Source organism: Mauremys reevesii, linkage group 2 (assembly GCF_016161935.1).
Source record: "Mauremys reevesii isolate NIE-2019 linkage group 2, ASM1616193v1, whole genome shotgun sequence".
NCBI lineage: Eukaryota > Metazoa > Chordata > Testudines > Geoemydidae > Mauremys > Mauremys reevesii.
The window spans coordinates 277,440,714-277,468,157 of NC_052624.1; the positions used below are offsets into that span (position 1 = coordinate 277,440,714).

At 45.1% G+C, this 27,444-nt stretch overlaps 1 protein-coding gene and 1 long non-coding RNA gene across 14 annotated transcripts in view; one reads left to right on the forward strand and one right to left on the reverse strand.

Moving 5' to 3' along the window:
* TRAPPC9 (trafficking protein particle complex subunit 9) overlaps positions 1 to 14,288 on the reverse strand; it is an 825,958-nt gene extending 811,670 nt beyond the window's left edge. For 7 of the 11 annotated variants that reach the window (XM_039525291.1, XM_039525297.1, XM_039525296.1 and 4 more), the window contains exons 1-2: positions 13,820 to 13,958; positions 5,254 to 5,854 (exon numbers count right to left, since the gene is read on the reverse strand). In XM_039525291.1, the coding sequence (XP_039381225.1) occupies positions 5,254 to 5,837 (584 nt within the window). In that variant the 5' untranslated portion in view covers positions 5,838 to 5,854; positions 13,820 to 13,958. Of the gene's footprint in view, positions 1 to 5,253; positions 5,855 to 6,498; positions 6,585 to 13,819; positions 14,119 to 14,221 lie in introns of those variants that run through there. The other 4 variants (XM_039525294.1, XM_039525293.1, XM_039525295.1 and 1 more) reach the window with 4 other exon arrangements.
* On the forward strand, positions 14,060 to 26,903 carry LOC120398173. Of its 3 annotated transcripts, none has more exons than XR_005594227.1 (6): positions 14,060 to 14,188; positions 15,321 to 15,534; positions 17,123 to 17,243; positions 20,912 to 21,048; positions 21,458 to 21,668; positions 26,528 to 26,903. It is a non-coding gene; the product is annotated as an uncharacterized LOC120398173 (long non-coding RNA). The 3 variants fall into 3 exon arrangements; XR_005594228.1 differs by lacking the exon at positions 26,528 to 26,903 and adding an exon at positions 22,579 to 22,659; XR_005594226.1 differs by lacking the exon at positions 26,528 to 26,903 and adding an exon at positions 21,981 to 22,182 and having other exon boundaries at positions 14,062 to 14,188.
* The last annotated feature ends 541 nt before the right edge of the window (positions 26,904 to 27,444 follow it).

A 27,444-nucleotide genomic window follows, 5' to 3' on the forward strand; every position in this document is an offset into this window, starting at 1 on the left:
ATTTATAAATAGGCAAACTAAGAAAAAGACTGCTTGAGAAATATCAGAGTATGGCTTAAGGATATTTACTTTGTATCTTTTGACATGATGTTGACAATCTGTGTTTTAACAGCTATAAAACTAATTTTTTGAATCTCAATGTCTGTCAAATAATTTGACTCCCCCACAACTTCCCAACTATGAAAATTTTAAATTGATAATTTTTAGCCCCTTTTATTTTAAAGGGATTTTATCCATTGAAATTATTTAAAAAAAAATCAAGTTCTGCCAAGCCTACTTATAATGTTCCCCTTGATATCACCACTCTCAGTATAGAGCCTGGGAAACAGTATCATCTACCAGGTACACAAGTAAACTGCCAGAAGACACAGATCTCAACTCTGCCTTCCTCTCAACAGCATCTAGCATCTCTGGACTACAAAGCATGAAATGACTCATACCCTCATTTATAAGCGCTGCATTTAGGTAGCCAGTTTGGTTACAATAATCATCCACCTCAGCAGCGAATATTACTTCTTGATAATAATGTGACCCTTAGCTGGGTGAAACATGACTGCACTAATCCTAGCCATCTAATCCTAGTCACCAGGTTAGCGTGGTCCAAGCTCATAATGCACAGTGTTTGGCGCGAAATACACTAGCCTGAAAAGATATTAATTTAATTGAGGGGTTTAAAATGTTTTCAGTTGAACGTACTTCAGCATTATGGTATGACCAAAAATTACCCTGGCATGTTTCATCCTGGTGATGTGTAACTCACTAATTTCAGTTGAGATATTTTCTATGTTGACATACTTACCGGGCTCATTTGGTATGGGGGTCTCTCTCTAGCATTCAGATGATAACCCATTACAGAGGCCAACTCAACTGTAACTGCAAGTTTGAGAGTTGCAGGCAAAGATAAACTTCCCACAGATTAAACAACAATCTGTGACCAAATGATCAGAGGTGCACTGAGGCATCAAATCCCTCTGTGCAATATTTGGTGGTATTCTAATGCAGTCATTTGCATCAAGACAGGGCAATATTCAGGCCTTAGCAGCAGCTATAAACTATATGAAGCTAGGACACCTCATTGTCTCCATAAAAAGAGATGAAAGTGGAGAAAAGGAGTTGTCATAAATATAAAGGGAAGGGTAACAACCTTCCTGTATACAGTACTATAAAATCCCTCCTGGCCAGAGGCATAAAATCCTTTTACCTGTAAAGGGTTAAGAAGCTCAGCTAACATGGCTGGCACCTGACCAAGAGGACCAATAAGGGGACAAGATACTTTCAAATCGCAGGAGGAGAGGGGGGAGGCTTTGTTTTGTCTGATTTCCGTCTGTCTGTTCTGTGTGCTTGCCGGAGACAGATCAAGAAAGCAAGCAATCCAACTCCATTAGTATTAGTAAGTACTAGCGAAGGAATGTGTTAGCTTATTTTTATTTTGGCTTGTGATTCCCTTTGTCTAAGAGGGAGGTTTATACCTGGTTTTGTAACTTTAAAGTTTTGCCCAGAGGAAAATCCTCTGTGTTTTGAATCTGACTGCCCTGTGAGATTATCTTCCATTCTAATTTCACGGAGCGCAAACCCACGGTTGGGTTTGCACTCATCTTGTTTATTCTCAAGCTTCCCCAGGAAAGGGGCTGTAGGGCTTGGAGGAATATTAGGGGAAAGTAGGAACTCCAAGTGGTCCTTTCCCTGAGTTTTATCTAATCACTTGGTAGTGGCAGCATTACCTAATCCAAGGTACAAGGGAGGATTTGTACCTTGGGGAGTTTTTAACCTAAGCTGGTAGAAATAAGCTTAGGGTCTTTCATACGGGTCCCCATGTCTGTACCCTAGAGTTCAGAGTGGGGAGGGAACCCTGACAGGAGTTCTAACTTGGGGGGAAGAAAAACCCCAACCATTGTAAAAGGGCCATCTTTCCCTCCCACATCAGTTTGTAGCAGCTAGAAGTACTGAAGAGCATCTCATGGTTTGTTTCACCATTCCAATAAAGTTAGTCTTTTTTTTCCATCATTTAAACTCATCTCCACCATCATGTGTGCATACCCTCAAGCAAAGAAAAAAATCTTTCCCTATAAGTTTAAAAATATGATAAAGTTGCAATGTATGGCTTTAAACAATGATTCCTATTTGGTTAGTGAATTATAGGCACTATACAACAGAACATGCTACATTATAGACAGGTTTTATTGTGAGATAAATAGTGAGAAGAAACTGGACTAGCATTTCATCTTTGAAGATCTATGTTCAAATACTCTGACTCAAAAGTGTAAGTTAATGTTATGGTCTCAGCCCAGTTCAAACATAGATGATAGTCCTGAGTTTCTGTAAAGTAGCCTACAAGAGCTGCAATATTGCAGGGTAGGTTCAAAGTGCTTTGGAAGATCTGTGCAAAGAAGCCCACAAAGGGTATACTTATTACATCATTTCTGGATCAAGCCAAGACTGTTAGTCTTTCACTTTCACAAGCAGTGAAAGAATAAAAAGGCACAAAATGCCTTTATCTTACTTAAATATAAACAAGAATTTAGGAGGCAGGGGGGGTGGAGGGTTCCAATCAGAAGGGGCATAAGAAAGTGACCACAGATTCCAACTATTCAGTATATCTTCTTATTTTGCTAAAATATTACCCAAAATGCTAATCTGATCAGAAATTTTTAAATACCTTTCATGGGCAATTTAAATATAATCCAGATGTTTTACAACAGAATAAAAAACGCCAGCGCAAAATAACACTGAAAAAAAATTGGAAATTATGGTTTATCAAGTCTTTCTGGCGTAATTTTTAAATTGAAGATTTATGATAGAGACTGGAATACTTACTTTCTTCTTAGCATCACCCTGTCGTTAAGTGCAGAAACACTGTGGTTAAAAGACACCCAATGCTTGAACCAATTTAAAAGCTACTGAGGTACAGCAACTCCTCACTTAACATTGTAGTTATTTTCCTGAAAAATGTTATTTTAAGCAAAACGATGTTAAGCGTATCCAATTTCCCCATAAGAATTAATGTAAAATGGGAGGGTTAGATTCCAGGGAATTTTTTTCACCACACAAAAGACATTATTCACATATATAGTATAAGTTTTAAATAATTTTAAACAATTTAATACTGTACTCACCAATGATGATTGTGAAATTTGGCTGAGGTAGGGGTGTAGTGGGGTTGGGACGCGGCAGCTTGTCCCACTCCACCCACCCAGCGCTCCTGCCGGGGAGCAGGGTTGCGGGGGCTTCCCGCTGCACCCAGTATTCCAGGTGGGGAGCAGGAGTATGGCATGGGGTCTTTGCCCCGTTCCGCCCACCCGACGCTCGAGCTGGGTTGGGAGTTTGCCTGCTCCCCCGGCTGGAATGCCAGGCGGGCGGAGTGGGGTAAGCCCCCCACACCCCAACCCAGGTCCCCGCCTGGAACACCAGGCAGAGCTAACCAAACAACCTTATAATGGAAAACTGTGCAACTTTAAACTAGTATGTCCTCTAATATATCAGAAACCTAACAACAAAACCATGTTAACCGGGACGACTTTAAGTGCGGAGTTAATATATTACCTCAGGTTCAGCATGGCAGTAGGAGCACTCAAAATACTACTACAACTGTAAGCCAATGTGTCCAAAGCATGTACTACACCAGGATTGGGGTGGAAGGTCCCATTGGCAACTTGCCAAGAACAACTATTTTGCTTTTAAGAGTATGTAACAAATGAAAATTAAATGCAACAATGCATATCTGCTTAGGTCTACACCTTTCTGTGTTGAAAAAAATATGCACTGATTGCTGTTTGTGTTCCCTACCATTTTAGAATATCATGGGTCACATTTGGCCCTGAGACTGCACTATAATCATCTCTAGTAAATAAGCATTTTGGTATAACACCTTTAACTTTTGGAAACAAGTATTCCATTACATTATACACCGTGTAAAGGGGCTCAGCTAATGTCACTTTATTCTAAAGCTATGGAACGACACAAATACTGTTGAAAGCTTTTAGACAATACTCCTAAAGACGTTTCTTTATTTTATTCAAAAATAGGAATTCTGTTGCCCTGACCTTGTGGCTATGGTCACCCTAGACCAACAGTCTTCAGCAGAGTAATGAATGGTCTATGTGGGTTTGTCTACTTTACAGAATTTGCCTACCTGTACATAGGATGAAAAATGGAGTTACATGACAATATTGAGCAGAACACATCACATTCAGTATCATACAGTTAAACCCTTCTAGGACCAGCCAGAAAGCTGAGGGAGATGCAGAGTAACTAAGCAGCAGACACACACACACCCTTGGCAGCAACCTGTAGCATGTACACCAGAGTAGATTTAGTGGTGGGCTACAAATTTAATCAGACCCCTAATAGCACAATGTTGATTTAACTGACAGGAGGCCCTGAACAGCTAAAATACCCTGTTAAGAGTTTCAGCACTCTCCCCTTCCCCAGCAGCTGGAAGGAGTGTGGGTTAGCGTCTCATTTGAGTTTTGCCCCAAGCAGTGAAACACCCAAGATCTTTCACACTTGTCTCTGGCTAGCTGGTTTATTTCTCTAGCTAATAGGTGTCTAGTAAAGCTTCCAAACCCTATGTCTGGAAGGCATGGATAGAGATGGCTGGGAAATATTGATGGGATGTTAGAAATGTACAGTATAGAGAAAGGTTTCTGGGCGGGGGTGGAAGAAGAAATAAAGGAATAGTAAGAAAATATGAGAATAGGAAACAGAACACAAAGTAAGAAAAGGAAAGAGATAGAGGAGGGAAAGAGGAAACAGACACTGAAGACAATTCACAAAGATAAACCATGGTTCTTTTATAGGAATGCAAAAGAAGTGGAGGGAAGACAGTAAGATACAAGACAAAAGCAAGCAATGTAGTCAGTAGGTTAGTCAGATACTACACAACAAAATATGTAAAATTAATTTTACTACAGTTGATTGATCAATTTAATAAATTAATTTGTAATACTCATACAGTTCCATAGCTAGTCAAATTCCATTCAGCAAAAATATATCTAGAGGTAGAATCTGTCAAACCTATTAAGTTATTTTCTAATAAACTATTTGACAAGTCCTACAAATTAAATTTAAAAATATGAATAGAAAGTTAATTAACAAGGTAATAAAATTAAATATAGTCCACTAGTAAAGCAAGTTCCCTTACATTACAGAAGATATGGCCTTGAAGTAGAGGTGGTGTTGGTGCCACAGGCTTAGTCCTTGAGCTAGCACCAGGTAAAATTTTTCAAGCCGTTAGGTTGTAAATAAGCTACTTACCTACTATCAGTGTCCAGACCTACAAAGTCCTTTTTTTCAAAAGGGACACACAGAAGTGGGATCTTGTCACCAGATTTATCAGTGGCCCTGTCAAGACGTTTGGATTCCAGTACAATGAAGAGAGATTCAATAAAATCTTCTATTCTCTTCTCCACAGTTTCACACTCATCGTAACTAGGATAAAATGCCACATCTGTGCGGGGCTGTTCTGCAACCTCTCCTTGAAGCCCAAAGACAAACAATCGGGAATCATAGAGTGTAGAACCATATATTTCCTTCTGAAGGTGGAATTTTTCAAAAGTTTGGGGCCAATCCTTTGCAGAGGAACAGTCTGTTATGATGATGAGACCCACAACTTTCCGATGAGTCTGAAAATCCCCCCATTCATTGTTTTCTGGAGGGTAGTGATGTCTATAGCGGATATATAGCACACGCTGGGAGTCACGGACATTAATCTGACTCACGGTTGAAATTCGTTTGTAGATCCTAAAAAAGTTTTCTTCAGGGACAATCCCAACTGGCTGGACCACAACCAGGAGAGTTTGATGGTCCTCAGCACACTGCATGTAGTCAGGAACACTCATTTTGCATCAATTATAGTCTAATAAAAAGAAAAAAATATTAATTATTCTCACAGCATCAGAGAAGTGTATGGCACTTTTTTTTTTTTTTTTTTAAAGTAAGGTCCCTCCCCTCACGAGTCTGCACTTCGAGGGCTCAACCCTAAAACCCTTTGTCACACAAAGCACAGCTAAAACCCCCATTCAGAAATAAAAATCCATAAATAAGATGCAGCTAAACCATAACCTATGAACTTTGTTGCTATCCTTGTCCTTCCTATACCTCCCTTGCCTGGTTTGTTACCCCTTAATGGGTTACCAGTATGTTTAATTTAGAGCCTAATCTTGCAAACACTTATGCACATGCTTGACATTAAGCATATGAGTAGTTCCATTGACTACACAGAGATTACTCACATAAAACAGGGTATTTGCATTAATGATTGCAGGCTCTGGGCCTAAATTAGTAAGTGTTATCTATGCAAATACTACCATTGGCAACAATTACATGCATTATTCAAAACTGTTTTCCATTCCATAAGCTACCGTGCTAGTTGTTTGAAGGAGCAAAGACTGGCAAGAAGATAGGAATAGAGATCAGCTATGGACAATATTAAACAAATTTTTAACTCAACTTCAAGAATGACAAAAATACATGCAGAAATATTTCAAAAAGCAGACTTGCCTAAAATGCTGTCTCTGCTGCAAAAGAATGGCACTACTTACACATGTTTTGCATTTCCCCCATTCTGCCATTACAGTTTTATATTTCTGAGGAAATAAAACGAAAGAACTGTAGAGAAAGGGACAAAGGTAAAGGAAAAAAGGGTAAAGGATCTGTCATGTGTTAAAAATGTCTCCAGGGGTTTGAAAAAGAATCATATCCAGTACTGTCAACCTTCTTTCCAAAGAGGGAATCTTACTGTTTATTATACAACAAGATATAATTAGAGCTTATCAGACATTTCAACATAGGTAAAAGCAAGATAAATTAACCTAGGGCAATAAAAAAAAGAGTTGGTATCCCGACTGAGCACCTCCTTTACAAGTTTCATTCCAACATAAATTGAAATGGTAAAGATACTAAACCCTGCAAAATAGTTTAATAATGGAAATTCTAACCCTAATAATACTTGCCATCTGACATAATTTTATTTCTGTCTGTCCATATTTTATGCCACACACATTTTCTGTTATCTGAGCGCTGGCTGACTCCAATAGGAACTTTAACGCTGAACACTTTCGGATCCCCATATGTATGTTACAAACTCTCTCAAAGTGATTCCAGATATTGCTGTTTTACCACCACATCACTACAAATTAAACTACCCCTATAGCAGGGATGATACTCTGCTTTACTTTCCTCTTTCTACTAATTCTGCAGCAATCTTATGCTGTCTATTGCCAAAGATAAACTGAACACATAAAAGAGGTAATCTTAGTGACATGTTGGTGCAGTCATTGCACTGTTTTAAAAAAATTAACATAATAAAAGAGACTTGAAGAGCTCACAAAAAAGCAAAGCAATGTAGAAATTAAGAGGCAAGATTGGTTTTCATCAACTTCTGAGTACGAAGATTGTAACCATTCTAGAATTCATAAGGTTTAAATAAGATCTTGCTTTTTGGAGCTATGAGGGCTAAAATGCCCCATAAATTTATTTACAAAGCAAATTCTACATAACATTGTTAATATCAAATTTATGTAACAGTATCCTTAAGACATGTTGAAACACTGCAATAATTAGAGAAATACTGATTTTATATTTAATATTCATATTACTTGCCCCCACCAGAATTAGAGCCCCATTGGGCTAAGTACTATAGAAACACATACAAAGACACAGGCCTGGCCTAAAGAGCTTACAAGTGCCAAAGTAAAGCAAAAAGAGAAGCAGTGATCATGTATGTATAAAACAATTTAAAAAATGTGCACTACTGTAACAGTGTGCAGGAGAACTCAAGTACATCACAAAGACTATTCTGGAACTCAAACATTATGTTTTAGCTTTGATATTGTATTCAACTACTGAAAGTCCATGCTGTCACACAAAGGTAGCAGTTAAGCCAAGTAATCCACCATATGTGCAGTCTCCCTCAGACAACCAATGAGGCTGTTGCATGCAAGTTTGCTGTAGAGTAAGGTGATGATTGACTGAGTTAGCTGAAGAAACAGATTGACAAAGCCAGAAAGGTACCCAGAAGTCACCTACTACAGAACAGGCCCAATGAAGAAAGTAACAGAATGTCACTAGCTATCACCTACAGCCCCCAACTAAAACCTCTCCAGAGCATCATCAAGAATCTACAACCTATCCTGAAGGACAATCCCTCACTCTCACAGACATTGGGAGACAGGCCAGTCCTCGCTTACAGACAGCCCCCCAAACCTGAAGCAAATACTCACCAGCAACTACACACCACACAACAAAAACACTAACCTAGGAACCAATCCCTGTAACAAACCCTGTTGCCAACTCTGTCCACATATCTATTCAAGGGACACCATCATAGGACCTAGCCACACCATCAGGGGCTCATTCACCTGCACATCTACCAATGTGATATATGCCATCATTTGCCAGCAATGCCCCTCTGCCATGTACATTGGCAAAACCGGACAGTCTCTACGCAAAAGAATAAATGGACACAAATCTGACATCAAGAATTATAACATTCAAAAACCAGTAGAAGAACATTTCATTCTCCCTGGACACTCAATAACAGACTTAAAAGTGGCCATTCTTCAACAACAAAAATGGATTCCAACAAGAAACTGCAGACCTGGAATTAATTTGCAAACTGGACATCATCAAATTAGGCCTGAATAAAGATTGGGAGTGGATGGGATTAGCAAAAACTAATTTCCCCTTGCTGATACTCACACCTTCTTGTCAACTGTTTAAAATGGGCCACCTTGATTACACTGGCCTCATTAGCACTACAGAAGTCATTTTTCCTCCCTGGGTATTCACCCCTTCTTGTCAACTGTTGAAAATAGCCCACTTCCACCTTAACTGAATTGGCTCGTTAGTACTGACCCCTCACTTGGTAAGGCAACTCCCATCTTTTCATGTGCTGTGTATTTATATCTGCCTACTGTATTTTGCACTTCAAGAATCTGATGAAGTGGGATTTAGCCCACAAAAGCTTATGCCCAAACAAATTTGTTAATTTCTAAAGTGCCACAAGGACTCCTTGCTGTTTTTAGTTAGCTCTGATAGCACAATTGTCTATAACACTTGGCCTGGAATATATGCATGCCTCAATGCAGCTGTACAGCGCAAATGTTCTCAAAATGACTGAACTTAAAAATTGGACAGTAACAGACCACGAATCCCAATGACGATTGAACCTGGTGATATTCTAAACAAAAAGAGCTCTCAACCATATTTGTAGCCATTTCCATCGCTTCACATTGACTCAGACACTATAGGCTTCAGAGTGAGAGTTGCAATCCTGAAACTTATCATATAGATTGCAAAATTTCCAGTCAACACATCTTACAAACAATAACATTGTTTAGAGAGCTGTGCCTTTAGAGACTACAGTTATGTTATCCTAAAGATTTATTTGGGTGAAAAAGTGGAAAATTACTGCCATCCAACTTTAATCTAGTTACTTCTGCAACACTCTGGGTTTGTTTCTTTGTTTCTCAGTGGGAAGGGAGTTAACTTGGGCTAGGGGTGGGAAGTCAACCTAAGATATGCGAATAGCGTAGCTGAAGTCGGCGTATCTTAGGTTGATTTACCTGGCCGTGAGGACAGCAGCGAGTCAACCGCTGCCGCTCCCCTGTCGACTCCGCCTCTGCCCCTCACCGCGGTGGAGTTCCGGAGTCGACAGCAGAGCGATTGGGGATTGATTTTATCATGTCTACACTACATGTGATAAATCAATCCTCAATAGATGTGGCAGGTAGCATAGACATACCCTTAATCACCACTAAACTCAATTCTTGATCCTGAAAGGTGCTCAGCATCTCTTGACAAACTAAGCACCCATAAAAGGAGATGACGATCTGAAGCACCTCACAAGTTCATGCCCTAAAAACTTGGAGGGGGGTAAATGGAGGGAGACTCATACTCACAAACGATGTAGGAGCCCACAGCAATTATTTTCAATTATTATATGATATGATCTAGCACAGGGGTCAGCAGTCTTTCACAAATGGTGTGCTGAGTCTTCATTTATTCACTCTAATTTAAGGTTTTGCGTGCCAGTAATACATTAACGTTTTTAGAAGGTCTCTTTCTATAAGTCTATAATATATAATAACTAAACTATTGTTGTATATAAAGTAAATAAGGTTTTTAAAATGTTTAAGAAGTTTCATTTAAAATTAAATTAAAATGCAGAGCCCCCAGACCAGTGGCCAGGACCCGGGCAGCGTCAGTGCCACTGAAAATCAGCTCGCGTGCCATAGGTTGCCTACCCCGGATCTAGAGGTCTATAAAATCATGAATGGTGTTGAAAAATTGAACAGAGAAGTGTCATTTACCCTTTCCTATAACACAAAAAGCAGGGGTTGCCCTATTAAATTAACAGGCAGCAGATTTAATTCAAACATGAGGAAGTATTTTTCCATACTATGCACAATTAACCTGTGGAACTTATTGCCATGGGATATTGTGATGGTCAAAAGTTTAACTGGGTTCAGAAAAGAACTAGGCAAGTTCATAGAGGATAGGTCTATTAATGGCTATTAGCCAAGGTGGTCAAGAATACAACCAGATGCTCAGAGCAACCCTAAACCTCTAACTGCCAGAAGCCAGGAGGGAAAGATAGGGATGGAGTTCTCCAAATTTGCCCTGTTCTGTACACTGTTGTCTGTTAGAGACAAGATACTGGACTATAGACCATTTGTCTGACCTAGTATGACAATTCTTACATTCTTATTCCAAGTCCAGGTAGGACCTGGGGTTGCAACCACAACATACGCTGGAGGAAAAAAAAAAAAAAAAAGATATTTCTATTACTACTTTATACAACACCCAAATGTGCGCTAGGTAGTTTGAAAAACTACTTTCTGATATTGTTTATGTACTCAAGCAAATTATTCTATTTTGAGAAAGTTATACTGGCTCCCTGTTAAATATGCATTAAAATCATTATGTGAGGTCAGCTTATATTAACTGCCACTGGACAGCACTAATACTGTTCCTTATCACAGTATATCCACATTCAGAGCAGAGTTTTAAGGGCTTGTCTGCACTTAAAACACTACATCTGTGCCACTGTAGCATTTCAGCGAAGACACTACCTACATTGACAGGAGGGCTTCTACCATCCATGTAGATAATCCACCTTCCCGAGAGGTTGCAATTAGGCTGACTGGAAAATTTTCCCATGGACCTAGCACCGTCTACACTGGTGGTTAGGTTGGTTTAACCTCATCATTCAGGAGTGTGGGTTTTTCCATACCCAAGGGCAACACAGTTATACCAATCTAATTTCCTATAGTAGACCATGCCAAAGACCCTGGTATAGTATTCCTCATTTGACAACTAAGCCTGGTCAATGCTAGGAATTTACATTGGTATAACTAAATTTGTAAGGAGTGTGAAAAATACGCACCACCCCAAGAGACGTAGCTATACAGACCTAACACCCAGTGCAGACAGACATTGGTCTCCTGTCAGAGTAGATAGTGTCTACACTGAAGCGCTACAGCTTACCGTAGATTTGCCATTCCTTCTCTGTGGTGCACCTTGTAGAACCATTTATCACTGTGCAAAGTGGGTGTAAAACATTTCCAAACCAGAATGACAGCATTTTACACCTACTTTGCACAGTGATAAATGGTCCCACAAGGTGCAGAACAGCAGTGATTTAGACTCAGGAGCCATTTGACCTTTATGATAGCTTATACATTTTATTACGCAGGTAAGACAGCTTATTACTTTTTCCTTTTTTACTTAAACACTTCAACTTCTCTCTCAGCTGACTGTCTAACATTGACAGTGTTGTTCTTGGTGAGTTTTAGGTGAAGACAGTTCAAATCAAGCAGAAGTTGTAATCCACCTGTGAGTTTTTAGAAGTGGGGCCAGAGCAAGCTAATAACAGATACCAACATGAAGCTCAAGAGTGGAAATGGTGTAGGAAAGGATGGTTTGTTTATTCTACAAACCAGTACTCACACTAAGTTTAAAGCAACTGTCAGGCTGGGCAGGGGAGAGGGGATTTCCTTGAGTTATTCAGTCCAGGAAATGTTTACATCTGTAGTTTAGTTTTCACCCTTTTTGCTCTTTACTTCCTACATTTGCCCTCAGCTTAGGCAACAAAATAGACCAGCCAATTTCACTTTTTCCACAGTGGCTCAGATTCAGGAGGGACTACAGCTGTCAGACAAACCCCACCATAGTTTCCCTGCCCCCTGGACAGCATTGGTTCTGGTCCCCTGGGGTTTGTGTGGTGGACGATGAAAGCCCCACAGGAAGTAACTGAGGGCAGGACAAGGAGGGGCAATGGTAAGAGGGGTACAGGGCATTAAAGGGCAGGGCCCAGGCACCTGGGGGGAGGGCACTAGGGAAAGGGCAGGCTGCTTAAGTTGGGAGAAGGGGGCACCCAAGAAAGGGCAGAGGTTCCAGTCAGGAGGGACTCCAGGGAACAGGGCACCAAGGGTGGGGGGTACCAGGGAAAAGGTAGGGACCACAGTTGGTGGAGAGAGGGGGACAGGGCACTGAGGAAGTGAGAGCACCAGGAAAAGAGCATGAGGGAGCAACGGACAGCACACCAAGAAAGGGGGACAGCAGGAAAAGGGCAAAGGATGCAGTTGGGGTGTGGGGGACTAGGCACCAAGGAAATGGTGCACAAGAGAAAGGGCAGGGGCCCCAGCTGGCAGGGAGCAGAGGACAGGTTGCCAAGGAAGGGGGCCAGCAGGAAAAAGGCAGGGGCTCCGGGGGGGGGGGGAGGGGCGCACCAGGAAAAGACAGGGGGCAGGGCACAGAGGAAGGGGACAGCAGGAAAAGGGCAAGGGCCGGATTGGGGGAGAACCCTGGGGGACAGGGCGCTGAGAAAGGGGGCCGCAGGAAAAGGGCAAGGGCCGGATTGGGGAGGGGATCCCGGGGACAGGGCAATGAGGAAGGGGGCAGCAGGAAAAGGGCAAGGGCAGGATTGGGGGGGGAACAGGCACTGAGGAAGGGGGCAGCAGGAAAAGGGAAAGGGCCCACTTGTGGGCGGTCCCGGGGACAGGGCACTGAGGAAGGAAGGGAGGAGCAGGAAAAGGGAAAGGGCCCAGTTAGGGGGGGACCCCCAGAGGACAGGGCACTGAGGAAGGGGGCAGCAGGAAAAGGGTAGAAGCCCCGGTTGTGGGGGGACCCCAGGGGACAGGGCACTGAGGAAGGGGGCAGCAGGAAAAGGGCAAGGGCAGGATTGGGGGCAGGACCAGGCACTGAGGAAGGGGGCAGCAGGAAAAGGGCAAGGGCCCAGTTAGGGGGGGACCCCGAAGGACAGGGCACTGAGGAAGGGGGCAGCACGAAAAGGGAAAGGGCCCAGTTAGGGGGGGACCCCCAGAGGACAGGGCACTGAGGAAGGGGGCAGCAGGAAAAGGGAAAGGTCCCGGTTGTGGGGGGTCCCAGGGGACAGGGCACTGAGGAAGGGGGCAGCAGGAAAAGGGTAGAAGCCCCGGTTGTGGGGGGACCCCAGGGGACAGGGCACTGAGGAAGGGGGCAGCAGGAAAAGGGCAAGGGCAGGATTGGGGGCGGGACCAGGCACTGAGGAAGGGGGCAGCACGAAAAGGGTAGAAGCCCCAGTTGTGGGGGGACCCCGGAGGACAGGGCACTGAGGAAGGGGGCAGCACGAAAAGGGAAAGGGCCCAGTTAGGGGGGGGACCCCAGAGGACAGGGCACTGAGGAAGGGGGCAGCAGAAAAAGAGTAGGAGCCCCGGTTATGGGGGACCCCGGGGGACAAGACTCCCCAGATACGAACGGAGCGCACCTGCCGCTTGGCGCCCCCAGCAGAAGCCCACCCAGGCGCACACCCCCCTCTAACAGTCCCGTCCACACTCACAGCGCAGCCTCCGCCGCAGGACCCGGTGTCAATTCAAATCCCCCCGCCCGGCATGGGAGGGAGAGGGCGGCTGCTTCCTGGGAGGGAGGGGGTGGGTAACGCGACGCGGGTCAGGGACACTCACAACCACACCAGGAACCGACTCCGACTCCTCCTCCAGCCCGGCTCACAGAAATGGGGGAGGAGCGGAACTGACGCCAACGGCAGCCCAGCGCCTCGACCGGCCCGTGAGAGCGGCAAAACGGCGCATGCGCCTACCGGCCCCGAGTCTTTCGCTGTCTTCCCCGTGCCGTTGCTCCTGAGAACGAGGCTAGGGGCAAGGCGCGGGGAGGGCGGGCGCTGTGGGAGCCCTCCAAGGGGCTGAGAGAGGTGGGCGGGGTTACGCCGAGGCTGCAGGGTTACCTGCTGGTGTGGCTGGAGAGAGCTGCTGAGATTGGCGGGTTGCACTTCCAGGGGTGCTTGTTCTTTGTGTCCTGAGCAGGGTGACCAGATGTCCCGATTTTATAGGGACAGTCCCGATGTTTGGGTCTTTTTCTTATATAGGCTCCTATTACCCCCCAACCCCCGTCTCGATTTTTCATATTTGCTGTCTGGTCATCCTAGTCCTGAGCCCTAAGAGCCCCAGTAAACAACCAGGAACCCACTGTGGGAGGTGTTGTACAGACACAAAACAAAGACAGTCCCTGCTTCAGAGAGCTTACAAGGGAGTTGCCATGGGCCATGGGTGAAGCCGCCCCTTGGGGAAACTAGTCTCTGGCCCTGTCTCCTACAGCCGAGACCACGACCATGCTCCCTGCTCTCAGCCCCCCATGGCCCCAGCCAGGGCGGAGGAAGGCTGGGAGCTGGGTTGGGGCCACAGCAGCAGGGCTGAGAACTCGGCCCTGGGCAGTGTCGAGCTCTCAGCCTTGGCTGGGACAGCAGCAGAGCTCTTGTCCCTGGCTGGAGCTCCAATCCCAGAGTCCCTCCCCCATTTTGCCCATGGCCCTACCCCCATACGGCCTCTTCCCCCATATGGACCCAGCCCCATTCCGCCGCTTCGCCTGCCCTCATTCCTTTCCCATTCTGCCTCTTCCCCCTGAGGTCCTGTCCCCTGCTCGGCTTGCTCCTTCTTCCACCCCCAGCGGCCCTGAGACTGGAAAAGCTCTGTGATGGTGCCACTGCCCCGGGGCCGAGGAGGGGGGGAGATTTTTCCATGGGCCCCAAATCCGCCACTGCCCTCCACTGATGGCATAAGGTTTGGGGAGGCTTAGCCTCCCCCAGCCTCCATTATGCACTCCCCATGGGGCTTTTGAAAATCCCACACCTAACTACTGTTTAAACTCTGACCCCCTTGCTCCTTTCTTTGCTGTGCCCACTTTCCATTCAGCCACATTTCCTTTCTCTCTGACTGTACCCCTTGCTCCCCACATGAGAAAATTGTATTTATGGCACATATACTTACGGTAAAATAGTTGGTGTGACTAAGGGAAGGCTGATAATGAAAAGAGATATCACTTTATAGTGTAATTCCAATAAGTGTCAGAGGTACAGGCCAACGTAAGCAAGCTTAGGCTGAATGGGAGATGACCAAAGAAAACCCAGCAGTTTCAGGAAGCAGTGCGGATGATGCAATATGTAACTATTTAAATATTTATCAACAATGGAAGTCATTGGTCCAGAGAGAGAAAGTGTGGAATGACTCTGTAGCCTGGTGCCTAGGGCACTCAATCTGACAGGTGAGAGACCTAGGTTCCAATCATTCTTTTTAATTATTTATCCACGGTGGAATAGCTTCAAGAGGAGCTGAGGTAAGTCGAGAAGACTTAGTATAAAAAGTCACTTGCTAGTTGGACTCAAGAGCCACGAACAGAGGCAGCCAAGTGGCTAATCGCTCCCTGGTGTTGAGGAGCAGACCTGAGCTAAGCATGGAAGTCTTGGTTTAAAAAGTCACTTGGTAGGTGAACTTGAGAGCCTCAAACAGGGGTAGCTAACAGGAGAATTTGAAAACGGAGTGTGAGAGGTTTTCCTTCCAAGTTCAGCGCTACGTGTGATATCAAGATGGACAGCGATGGAACAGTGCTGGTGACCTGCAATGGATGTGCCATGTTCTTTTTCCTGCCTGCAGACAAAAGGGATTCCTGTACATGAAGTGCAAGTTGGTGGCTGTGCTGGAGATTAAGATCCTTGGACTGGAAGGGCAAGTTGAGATGCTGTTGAGAATCAGACAAGCTGAGGAGTTCCTAGACAATTTGGGACACCTCAGTTTCAAGGAAGAATGGAGCCGGCCACTAAGGAACTGGAGAGAGAGAAAGTCAGAAAGGTCTGGCAGTTCATAACCACCAGAGGCAAAAGGTCGTGGCAGCATTCTACAAGGTTGGAGACAGACAAGGATAGGCAGACTGTGGCCACCAGAGAGAAGAGAAGCAGGAGGAATTCCACATAGCTAGAAGCAGGGGCGGCTCTAGGCACCAGCAAAACAAGCTGGTGCCTAGGGCGGCAAAATCTAGGGGGCGGCAAAAGGCTGGGGCCCCAGCTCATCCTGCCGCTGCAAGCCGAGGAGTGGCCCGTCCCCTGCTGCCGGGGGGGGCGGCAGGCTGGGCCGGCGGACCTGCCGCAGTCATGCCTGCGGGAGGTCCACCGGAGCCCCGGGACGACTGGACCTGCCGCAGGCATGACTGCGGAGGGGGCGCTCGTCCTGCGGCTCGGCTGGACCTCCCGCAGGCATGACTGCGGCAGCTCAAGCGGAGCCGCGGAACCCCCGAACCGTCCGCAGCCGGGGGAGGTCCAGCCGAGCCACGCGGGACCAGCGGTCCCTCTGCAGTCATGCCCGCGGGAGGTCCGCTGCTCCCGCGGCTCCGGGGCGCCTCCCGCGCATGACTGCTTGGTGCGGCCAAAAAGGTAGAGCCGCCCCTGGCTAGAAGTTTCAAATCAATATCAGGTCCTCAACATGAAAACTATGGAAGATACCTCTGAAGAACCAGCAGGTCCAAGGGAAGGGAGAGATGTATGGGACACATGTGTAGATGGCAACTCGGCCCAACCTGTCAGAAAATCAAGTCTTACCCACAAAGAATTCTCCAACCATCCCAGGAAGACAGACAGTTCTTGTTGGAGAGACAGTATTCAGAAGAATTGAAAGAACATTCTGCAAGGGACAGGCAGACAACAGAACACTATGCTTCCTTCCTGGAGCCAAGACATGGAATGTCACTCTAAGATTGGATAGGTTTCTGCAGTCTACAGCCAAGGATCCGTGGTGATGGTTCATATTGGTACTAATGACACTGTGTTATGGGATTTCTCACAGACAGTAGATGACTTCAGGGAACTCGGAACCATGCTGAAGGAGAAGAATATCCAAACAATCTTCTCTGAGATCCTTCCTGCCCCACAAGCAAAGGAACACCCAAGGCAGAAGATGCTGGAAGTAAATCTTGCTTGCTAGGTAAGTGGTGTAGGATGGAGGGCTTTGGTTTTGTGGAACACTGGTCTCCCTTCTATGGGGAGAAGGATCTGTATTGTTTAGAAGGCCTCCATCTCAGTAGAAGGATAACCAATCTCCTTGGGAAAGGCTGGCTAGAGTAACCTGACCCCTGCAGGACCCCACTGGATAGACCTTCCCAGTTTGACAGCTAATCCTTGAGGACTATTCTTTCGGTATGGTTTTTCAACCCACTGTGCATCCAGATCCACCTTATAGTAATTTCATCCAAACTGTATTTCCCTAGTTTGCTTATGAGAATGTCATGTGGGATTGTGTCAAAAGCACAAGGTAGGATTTAGGGGCAAGTGACCCAGGTGACAGCTTGGTGTATCGACAGCTCAGGGTATTGTTTTTGTTGTTAGCAACAAAAGGGAGAATAGAATGTTTGAAGTAAAATATTTCAGGTATTCCGTACGTAGATTCATTTTTCACTAACCTCCTAGAATGTTCTGTACCTTTCTAGAATCTTATGAAACCTTCCAGACTTTCTGAGAACTACATTGTCCTTGAACCTCCTAGAATGTTGTCAGCCATGCCTACGTGGGTATATAAAAGGCAGGGCATCACCAGTAAATCAATGAAATATAAGAACGAAGTGAACTGAGATCCCAGCTGTGATATTGTGAACTTTGTTTTATTGTGACAGGTTTCAGAGTGGTAGCCATGTGTAACAGGGTTCACAACCCACCCGTTTTCCTGGGGCCCACTTGCTGCCCCAATAAGGCTCAGAGAGGCTTCAGGGTTGTGCAAACCCCGGGTCTTTATTTACCTACAGTAATCCCACCACCGGTGTCTATCTATTTACAAGCTTTACAGGATTATTCAACCTCTTTTACAGGCAGAGTCAACCTTCAGCCTCCCTGACTGACTTCTCTCTGGCTGCCCTCTGCCTTCTGGCCCCCTCCCAGCCTTTATAGCCCTTGGCTTGTCAGGCCAGCAGGTGTTGCCAATCCTCAGGCTGGCATCAGTCCTTTTCCATCAGCCCCACTCTGCTTCCCCTGATTGGAGCTGACTGGTGAGGGGCTAATTAGGTACTTTTGCACCAGCACCTGCTACATCATGTTAGTCTGTATCAGCAAAAACAATGAGGAGTCCTTGTGGCACCTTACAATTTCCACCCCACCGTCAACCTCAGTCTGGACCAGTCCACAAAGAGATCCACTTCCTAGACACTACAGTTGTAATAAGCAATGGTCACATAAAAACCACCCTATACAGGAAACCTACTGACCGCTATACTTACCTACATGCCTCCAGCTTTCACCCAGAACACATCACACGGTCCATTGTCTACAGCCAAGCTCTAAAATACAACCGCATTTGCTCCAATCCCTCAGACAGAGACAAACACCTACAGGATCTCTATCAAGTGTTCTTAAAACTACAGTTACCACCTGTTGAAGTGAAGAAACAGATTGACAGAGCCAGAAGGGTACCCCAGCGCATCATCAAGGATCTACAACATATCCTGACGGATGATCCCTTACTCTCACAGACTATGGGAGACAGGCCTGTCCTCACTTAAAGACAGCCCCCCCCCCCAACCTGAAGCAAATACTCACCAGCAACTACACACCACACAACAGAAACACTAACCCAGGAACCAAACCCTGCAACAAACCACAGTGCCAACTCTGTCCTCATATCTATTCAAGGGACACCATCATAGGACCTAGCCACACCATCAGGGGCTCATTCACCTGCACATCTACCAATGTGATATATGCCATCATGTGCCTGCAATGCCCCTCTGCCATGTACATTGGCCAAACCGGACAGTCTCTATGCAAAAGAATAAATGGACACAAATCTGACATCAGGAATTATAACATTCAAAAACCAGTAGGAGAACACTTCACTCTCCCTGGTCACTCAATAACAGACTTAAAAATGCCAATTCTTCAAAAATGCCAATTCTTCAAAATAAATTTGTTAGTCTCTAAGGTGCTACAAGGACTCCTCATTGTTTTTGTTTTATTATGTAATTGTGAAAGTATACTTGTGTTCTAAGACTTGAAGAGTGTAAGTAGTGACTAATAAAGGATATATTTAATGAGATGCCACAGATATCTATCAAACCCCTATCTATGCAACAATATAAAAGAAATACTGTTGCTTCTTTTGCCATGCTTAACACACAGCAGTGGTTTTGTGTATTAATTATTACTAATGATGCTCATGTCCCCAGAAATTTTTATTTACCATCTCATCCTGGTCCTGGATCACCAGCAGTGGAGAGCTCCTCTTTGAGCTCCTTCCTGCTCTTCTTCCAGGAATTTTTTTCTCTAGACACTGGCATGGAGTCACACGTCCAATGCTCTGGAACAGCTCTGTATGAAGCCATCCATGACTCTGGGTTAGCATGCCTCCTCTCTCTGAGCACAGTCCAGAGCAAGTGGACTCCCTGAGGAGGCTCCTGGTGAGAGACAGGCATGCAGAAAGCTCAGAGGTGCAGTCCCAGGAGGCAGCGGGGCCAGAGGGCCTAACTCCAGCGAGAGAGTGCAACCTTCACTGAAGGCTATCACACTGAGGGGGGTGTGACAAAGTGGTTTTTTTCTCCTTATTATATTGTACATGAGCCTATGTAAGTCTTACTGTTTTGCATGAATACTGTATGTGCCTCAGTTTCCCTGTGTACTGCACCAATGCCTAGGTGGTGGGAATTGGGTATCTGACTTCTGCTGAGACCCTCGGGGAAAGGTGAGGCCGCTCCAGCTGCCTGCATGTAAGTGATAGCTGATGCCCTTCATAACCTGAGAGCCAGGAGTAGGTTGCAACCAGGTGACACTTGAGACAAAGACCAGGAGGAGAGGCAACGGGCGTGTCAGAAGTCAGGTCGCTGGAAGCTGGGCAGTCTGCAGTTTGGGACTTGGAGAGAGGGGAGTCCAGGGCATCCGGCCCAAGGTCCCGCCAAGGTGGACTTTGATGAAAGTCACTGATTTCTGTGCTAGCAAGCTCTGTTCTACGCTTTGTTCCTGTCGACTAATAAACCCTCGTTTTACAGCACTGGTTGAGAGTCACGGCTGACTGTGGAGTTGGGGTGTAGGGTTCTCCAGCTTCCCCAGGAGCCCCGCCCGGGCCAACTCGTTGCAGGAAGCGCATGGTGTGGAAGGGGATGCTGAATGCTCCTATGTCAGACCCAGGAAGGCCGAAGCTGCGTAAGCTTCTTGCCCTGGCGACTGTTCTCAGAGAGAGGAGGCATGCTATCCCAGAGTCCTGGCTGGCTTCATACAGAGCTGTTCCAGAGCATTGGATCTGTGACTCCATGACAGTGTCTAAAGAAAAAAATTCCAGGAACAAGAGCAGGGACAACTGTTCAAAGAAGAGCTCTTGACTACTGGTGATCCAGGACCAGGATGAGATGGCAAATAAAACTTCTGGGGAAATGAGCATCATTAGTAATAATTCATACACAAAACCACTGCTGTGTGTCAGTTAAGGTTGCTCTACACATAACATATCTGCACAAGCTAAAAATCAAATGAATTGAAAAATAAAGGCTATCAGTAGCACATAACCTATGCTCTGCCACCCAACAGTGGACACCTCACCAGTAGTACAACATAGACCACCAAGAATGTGCTACAACCTTAACCAATATAACCTTTAACCTCCTTTCTCCCTATCAGGTTATTGTTCCATGTCATTTACAGACTTTCATACAAACTACTATCAAAGACGCAAATTGGATCTGGCTTGGACTCATCATTACATCCCCCAAGAGGAAAAGGATTTGAGTGGATGGCTCCCTCTTAAATCAAACACTGTGAATGTTTTTATCCTCTGAGTCCACATAAGATGCCTAGCACAGAGTAGCGGGTTGTTGCTTTCCAGCATTGCTGTGAGCAGAGGCCCTCAAGCAATGTTAAACTAGACCCAGTCCCCAGCAAAGAGAGGTGGTCAGTCCTAAACCTCAATAGATTACTTCAATCAACAGTGCGGCTAATCCTGAGGGTTGGATTTTGTAATATGACTAAGTCTTGTCCACTTCTGGAAAACACCAGCCAGCTGCTACTAAAGAATCATGTGCTAGGAAGTCTTTTATCAACTAGGGTTCTGTCGGAACAACTCAAGTGTTAAGGAAGAACTTCGAGAGAGGTGTCAGAATGAGGAAACACTGCTATAAATCTTGGTCAAAAATTCTAAATAGTGATTTTATTTCCTTTTTTTCCCAGGTTGAAGGTAGTGGATCCTGCTGAAAGGAACAGCTGTGGGGTGATAAAAGCAGATGATAATCATTTTGAAAGCTGCACTACTGTATCTAAATGAATTTGTGAAAAAGACACTCTCCTGATATAGACAGAGACATTAGTGATCTGCACTTCTGTGTGTGAACGATAAATCTTCTTTAGTTTCAGTCTGTCACATGAATGATGAATATTGAAGGTGAGCTGAAAAAAGGAAAAATTAGGCTTGCGCCCTTCCCCCCTTTCTGTTTTCATAAGGTGGATAGAAATGGCCCCAATGCCTTTTCTTGCATATGAAATTCAGGTTCTGTCTAGGATGAAAGATTAGGGTGAAGAGAGAACTAGTGAAATGACATGACAAGTAGAGCTGGGGGAAAATTTTCCACTGAATAGAAGATTTGCCAAAAATTGCAGTTTTGGGTCGAACAAGACTATTCACAAACTGATGTTGAATTTACTGAATAGTTTCAGCCAAAATAAATTTTTAATAATAATAATTATTATTATTCAGGCTAGATTCACAAGAAGACTGGAGGAGGAGACAGCAGCTAATCTCACCCGATAGCTAAATGGTTAGCGCTCAAGATTTGAATCCCTGCTCTGGAACAGGGACTAGAACCCAGAACTTCTCCCCACACAGACAAGCACCCAATGCTGGAGTGGGTCTCTCTTACTCTCTCCTGGTGAAGCTGTTCTCTGTATAAATAATTAAATACTCATAGGCTTAGAGAGAATGGGAATGATTCTGTAGTCTAGTACAGTGCTTTTCAAACAGTGAATCGTGACCCACTACTGGGTCGCGGCATGTAAGGAGCGGGGTCGCCTTGTTCTGGTCAGTACCACCAACTGGGACGTTAAAAGTCCCATCCGTGGTGCTGCCCAGCTGAGGCAGGCTATTGCCTTTTCCGACACCGCACTATGCCCCGGAAGCGGCCAGCAGCAGGGTCTGGCTTCTAGGCGGGGGGCTACAGGGCTCCATGCGGTGCCCCCGAGCCGAGCACTGGCTCCGCATTCCCATTGGCCGGCAACCAGCCAATGGGAACTGGGTGGGGTGGGGGCAGTGGCTGCGGACAAGAGTCACATGGAGCCACTTGCGTGCCTCCTCCTAGGAGCCAGACCTGCTGCTGGCCACTTCCGTGGTGCAGCGCGGTCCACGGTGCATTCCGTCTGCGCTGCTGACCAGGAGCCGCTGGAGGTAAGTCCATGCCCAATCCCCTGCCGCAGCCCTGAGCTCCCCCAAACCTGGAACTCCTTCCTGTACCCCAAACCCCTCATCCCTGGCTCCACCCCAGAGCCTGCACCCCCAGCCCAGAGCCCTGACCCCCTCCTGCACCTCAACCCCCTGCCCCAGACCAGAGTCCCCTCCCACACCCCAAACCCCTCATCCCCAGCTCTGTTGGGGCACGGGCATCAACAATTTTCTTCAACTGGGTCCCCAGAAAACAAGTTTGAAAACCACTGGTCTAGTGGTCTGAGCACTCACCTGGGAGTGGGGAAGACTGAAGGTCCACTCCCCCTACTTCAACAAATATTTAATTGAGAAGGAAGGGGTGGTTAATCACTGTTTAAAACATTTATTTCTTTGTTTAATATCTATTCAAATGACTAACACTGAGGAGAATGGATTTGCTAAGGGTTCAGCATCCCCTTGAGCTAAAGTGTTTGAGCCTGCAATGAACATCCCTGAGACCTCCAACATGTTTTCCCGCAAAACCAGAGCTGGCAGTCCTGATATTTCTAAGGGGGGAAAAGTCTCTTTTTTAAAACCCACTAACACTTCTTTTATCCACTAAAAAGAAGCACAAAGCCCAATTTCTTTTTAGAAGTCCCTTTGTAAATCATCTTAAAGCTGCTCCATATCAACATATTATTCTAGAGCAGGGGTAGGCAACCTATGGCACGGGTGCCGAAGTCAGCACGCGAGCTGATTTTCAGTGGCACTCACACTGCCTGGGTCCTGGCCACCAGTCCGGGGGGCTCTGCATTTTAATTTAATTTTAAATGAACCTTCTTAAACATTTTAAAAGCCTTATTTATTTTACATACAACAATAGTTTAGTTATATATTATAGACTTATAGAAAGAGACCTTCTAAAAATGTTAAAATGTATTACTGGCACGCAAAACCTTAAACTAGAGTGAATAAATGAAGACTCGGCACAGCACTTCTGAAAGGTTGACAACCCCTGTTCTATAGTTTACTAAAGGAAAGCTATTTCCAATCTACTTGGTGGGTAAAAGCCTAACTTCAAAATAAAGTCCATCTCTTTTGTTCCAGTAGTTGCCTAAATCGTTGGACACAAAGTTTAGGTGTAGCTGTGGAGGCCATGTTGAAGCTCCTCTGAAAATCAGACAAGCTTTGAAGATGCTGTACAATTCAGAAATTGTATTGCTGTCTGGCTCTGAGGCACTGCAGGCTAGACTGCTCAGTCAGACATTATAGGCCAAGTTTTCAGCCTACTCCCAACTAAGGCTCTGTTTTTGTCCACAAAATTACAAGAAAAATAACTTCTGGCATAACAAAGGTAACCTAGATGCAGGCACAACAGAGGGCAGACTTAAATGTTAACCCGCAGGGATATTTTTATTTAAATTATTGAAATGCACAAAGCCACCATTAGACACAGGAAGCACAAAGTTTCTTAAACTGGTCTGAAGGTGCAGAGGCAGCTGCTTTCAACTGGTGACAGTACATGACAGAAAATCGGCAGGCCTTGGAAGGCGTCTCTTGAAGCACAAAAACCTATTTTCAACACAGTTACATAGCATCATCTGCCCTCCTCATGTTGGTCATGGGATCTGTGTGTCCAAGCTGTCCCTTGTCTCCACAGACAGCATTAGGATATGTGCTCCCTTCTCCACAAACCCAGTCCAGTAGGGGCCTGTAAGCTGCAGAGGGACATGCATGGGTCTTATAAGTAAATCAACTTCACTCTGGTAGAATCTGCAGAAAAGGGACCCACCTGTGATTTCAGTTCAGAGAGCCAGTGGCACCGCACAGCTCACGATGTTCTTCACACAAATTTGTAACAAATCTGTGGATACCAAGGACTTCACTGTTGTCACTCTGCTGCACACCACAGCCACAGGGAACCTCATGGTAAGAGTAGGGAATATTCTATATAGGTTCTTATACTGTGCTTATCACCATAGCATCTGACCACCTTACAGGAGGACATTAAGCCAGCTCTCATTCTCCTGGTCCAATAGCCCTGGACTTGACCACTTGAGATAATGGGCTTTCCCTGACTTGTCAGTGTCTGGCTTACAAGACATTTGTAAGTTCTGATTCTAGCCCCAATATAGCAGTGTCTGTTTCTGATAAGAAGTCTCCTTTGCTGTTCCATGTTTCAGAGCTTTACTAATACCTGGCAGATGATTTCTCAGCAAAAGAAGTAATCACCTATTGACTTAAGATGCAATGGTGGGAAACGTACTCACTGGGTAGTGGCTGAGTGGAGCTACCCTTCAAGGAGGCTTAGAATAAAGCCAGGCCCTACATTCTTGAAGCACCATTTTACTCTGAAATATGACTGTAAAAAAAAAAGCCCCCCTTTCACTCAGATCTGCCAACCTTCATGAGTGAAGTCATTACTGCTTTTCACTCTACCCCTGCAGAGCCAGCATAGCTAAGAAAGGGAGCAGCCATCTTTCTATTTCTGCATTAGCAACAGAATTATTGGCTGAAATAGTCAGTTACCTACCATGCAAACCCAGGGAACTCTGGAGCTGTCACTGAGGGAAATAGGCTGCCTAGGTGGCACATTGTTCAGCCTACAGAACCTTTATTCCTGGTGATGATGCATCAGAAGAACCCAGTTTGACTCCAGATCCTAAGGCATTTGCAGGGCTGGCAGTTAAAATTGCAGGCTGGCCATAATTTGCAACGCTGCTATGGGATGATTATAGGCCGAGGACAGAGCCTGGGTATCCAAAAGAACATTTAAACCATCTCTGAAGCAAATGTGCAGTTTTGCATGCAAAATGCTGAAGACATTTTCCTGTTTGTCCTTGAAGAGCAGCTCTGCTCTACCATCTTTTAGTCACTCTTCATTGTGACAGGTTTCAGTGGTAGCCGTGTTAATATCAGCAAAAAAAATGAGGAGTCTTTGTGGCACCTTAGAGACTAACACATTTATTTGGGCATAAGCTTTCATGGGCTAGAACCCCTCTTCATCAGATATATGAAGTAAAAGATACAGGACCAGGTATAAATACATGAAAGGATGTGGGTTGCTTTACCAAGTGTTAGGTCAGTCTAACATTAGATTGTCAGTTATAATTCACAGACATTATCTTCACAGTTATACATAAACATAAATAAAAGAAAACAAATTAAAATCCTGATAACGTTAGACTGACCTAACACTTGGTAAAGCAACCCACATCCTTTCATGTATTTATACCTGCTCCAGTATCTTTTACTCCATACATCTATGAGATACCCATCACTGTACCAATAGTGTAGCTAGGCGGGGAGCAGGGGGAGCGGCCGCTCCCACTGAGCACACTCCCAAAAGTGTTGCCTTTTTAATTTTTACACTCCCTTGGGGGTGCTTCCCAGCAGGGGCAGCACGTCCGGGTCTTCAATGGCACTTTGGTTCTTCAGTCGCTCCGGGTCTTCAGCAGCAATTCGGCGGCAGGTTCTTCAGTCTTTGGTGGCAAGACTTGGGTTTTTCTTTCTTTTTTTTCTTCGCTGCTTCACAGCAGGTGGTGCCTTTTTTTATGTGTTTGTTCCCCACAGCTATATTCACCCTGTGTTCACACTATTGCAATAATAATATATAAATATAATAATATTCATCCCCCTAAACACTATTGTAATAATCTTTATACAAAATACACCTTTTAAGGCATCATTTGAAAACAAATAACTTTCTGATTAATAATATCATGGTGAAATGTATGTAGCAACATTATATGTAAAGTTATGAATGCCCCCTAAATTATATTGGTGGCACACATTCTAACGCATATAGCCCTAATTAGATAGAACTTAAACAGATCTTAAACCAAGGAATGTGCGTTTACCTCAGTTTACATATAAGTTGTATACAGGGTCCTCAGACAGCGAGGGAAGACAGCAGACAAGGAAAATCTGCATTTCAGGGAACAGAGGTGAGACGAAACAGCACAGAACTTTTCACCCCCAGACATCATGTCGCCTTCTTTACTGTTTGAATAAACTTTGCTTTGAGGCATGACCTTCAGGAAAATGCATCTCAAAGGGGCACTCGACTATAAAAGTGAAGGGCAAAAATATCCCAAATTCTGTCTTCCTCTCAATCACCCTCTTTTCACCTAAGAGGGCAAAAGAAAGAGCCATGGGACATTTGGAAGCAGATCCTGGCCTGAGAGTTTGGGCAGCAATGTTACTGTGAACCTGTGGCAAGGGATGTCACCTTGTACCAAGTCTAGGTTGTTTAGTGTAGAAGTTATTTATTTTTATTGTAACCATTCCTAACTTTATGCCTCATTACTTGTACTCACTTAAAATCTCTTTGTAAGTAAATAAACTTGTTTTACAACTAATCCAGTGTGGCAAATTGTTTGGGTAACTCCATATAAGGTAGCAGATTGTGTATGTTGATCCCCTTAAAGGGAAAATGGACTGAGTAGATCTGGACTTCTCAGGAGAGGGCTGGACAGTGCAGAACACAAGTTTTTTGGGGAAAATCCAGGACTGGTGCTGTATTGGGGTCACCCTGCAAAGTGACCAAGGCTGCTGGAAGCCAGAGCATAGCTGGGTGCTTGCTGACAGGCTGCTGGACCAGGGCTGTGGCTAGGCACAGACACTCCGCGTGTGGCCTGCAGGCTGTTTGTGAGGAGCTCAGGTTAGGATCTACAGCAGCAAAGGGTTGCACACCAGGTTGCAAGGCAAGTGGTGACACAGCCTCTCCCTGGTTGGGATTGCACCCTGGAATGTTTGGTTCGCACACAGTGAACATAACATAAGAACATAAGAACGGCCGTAC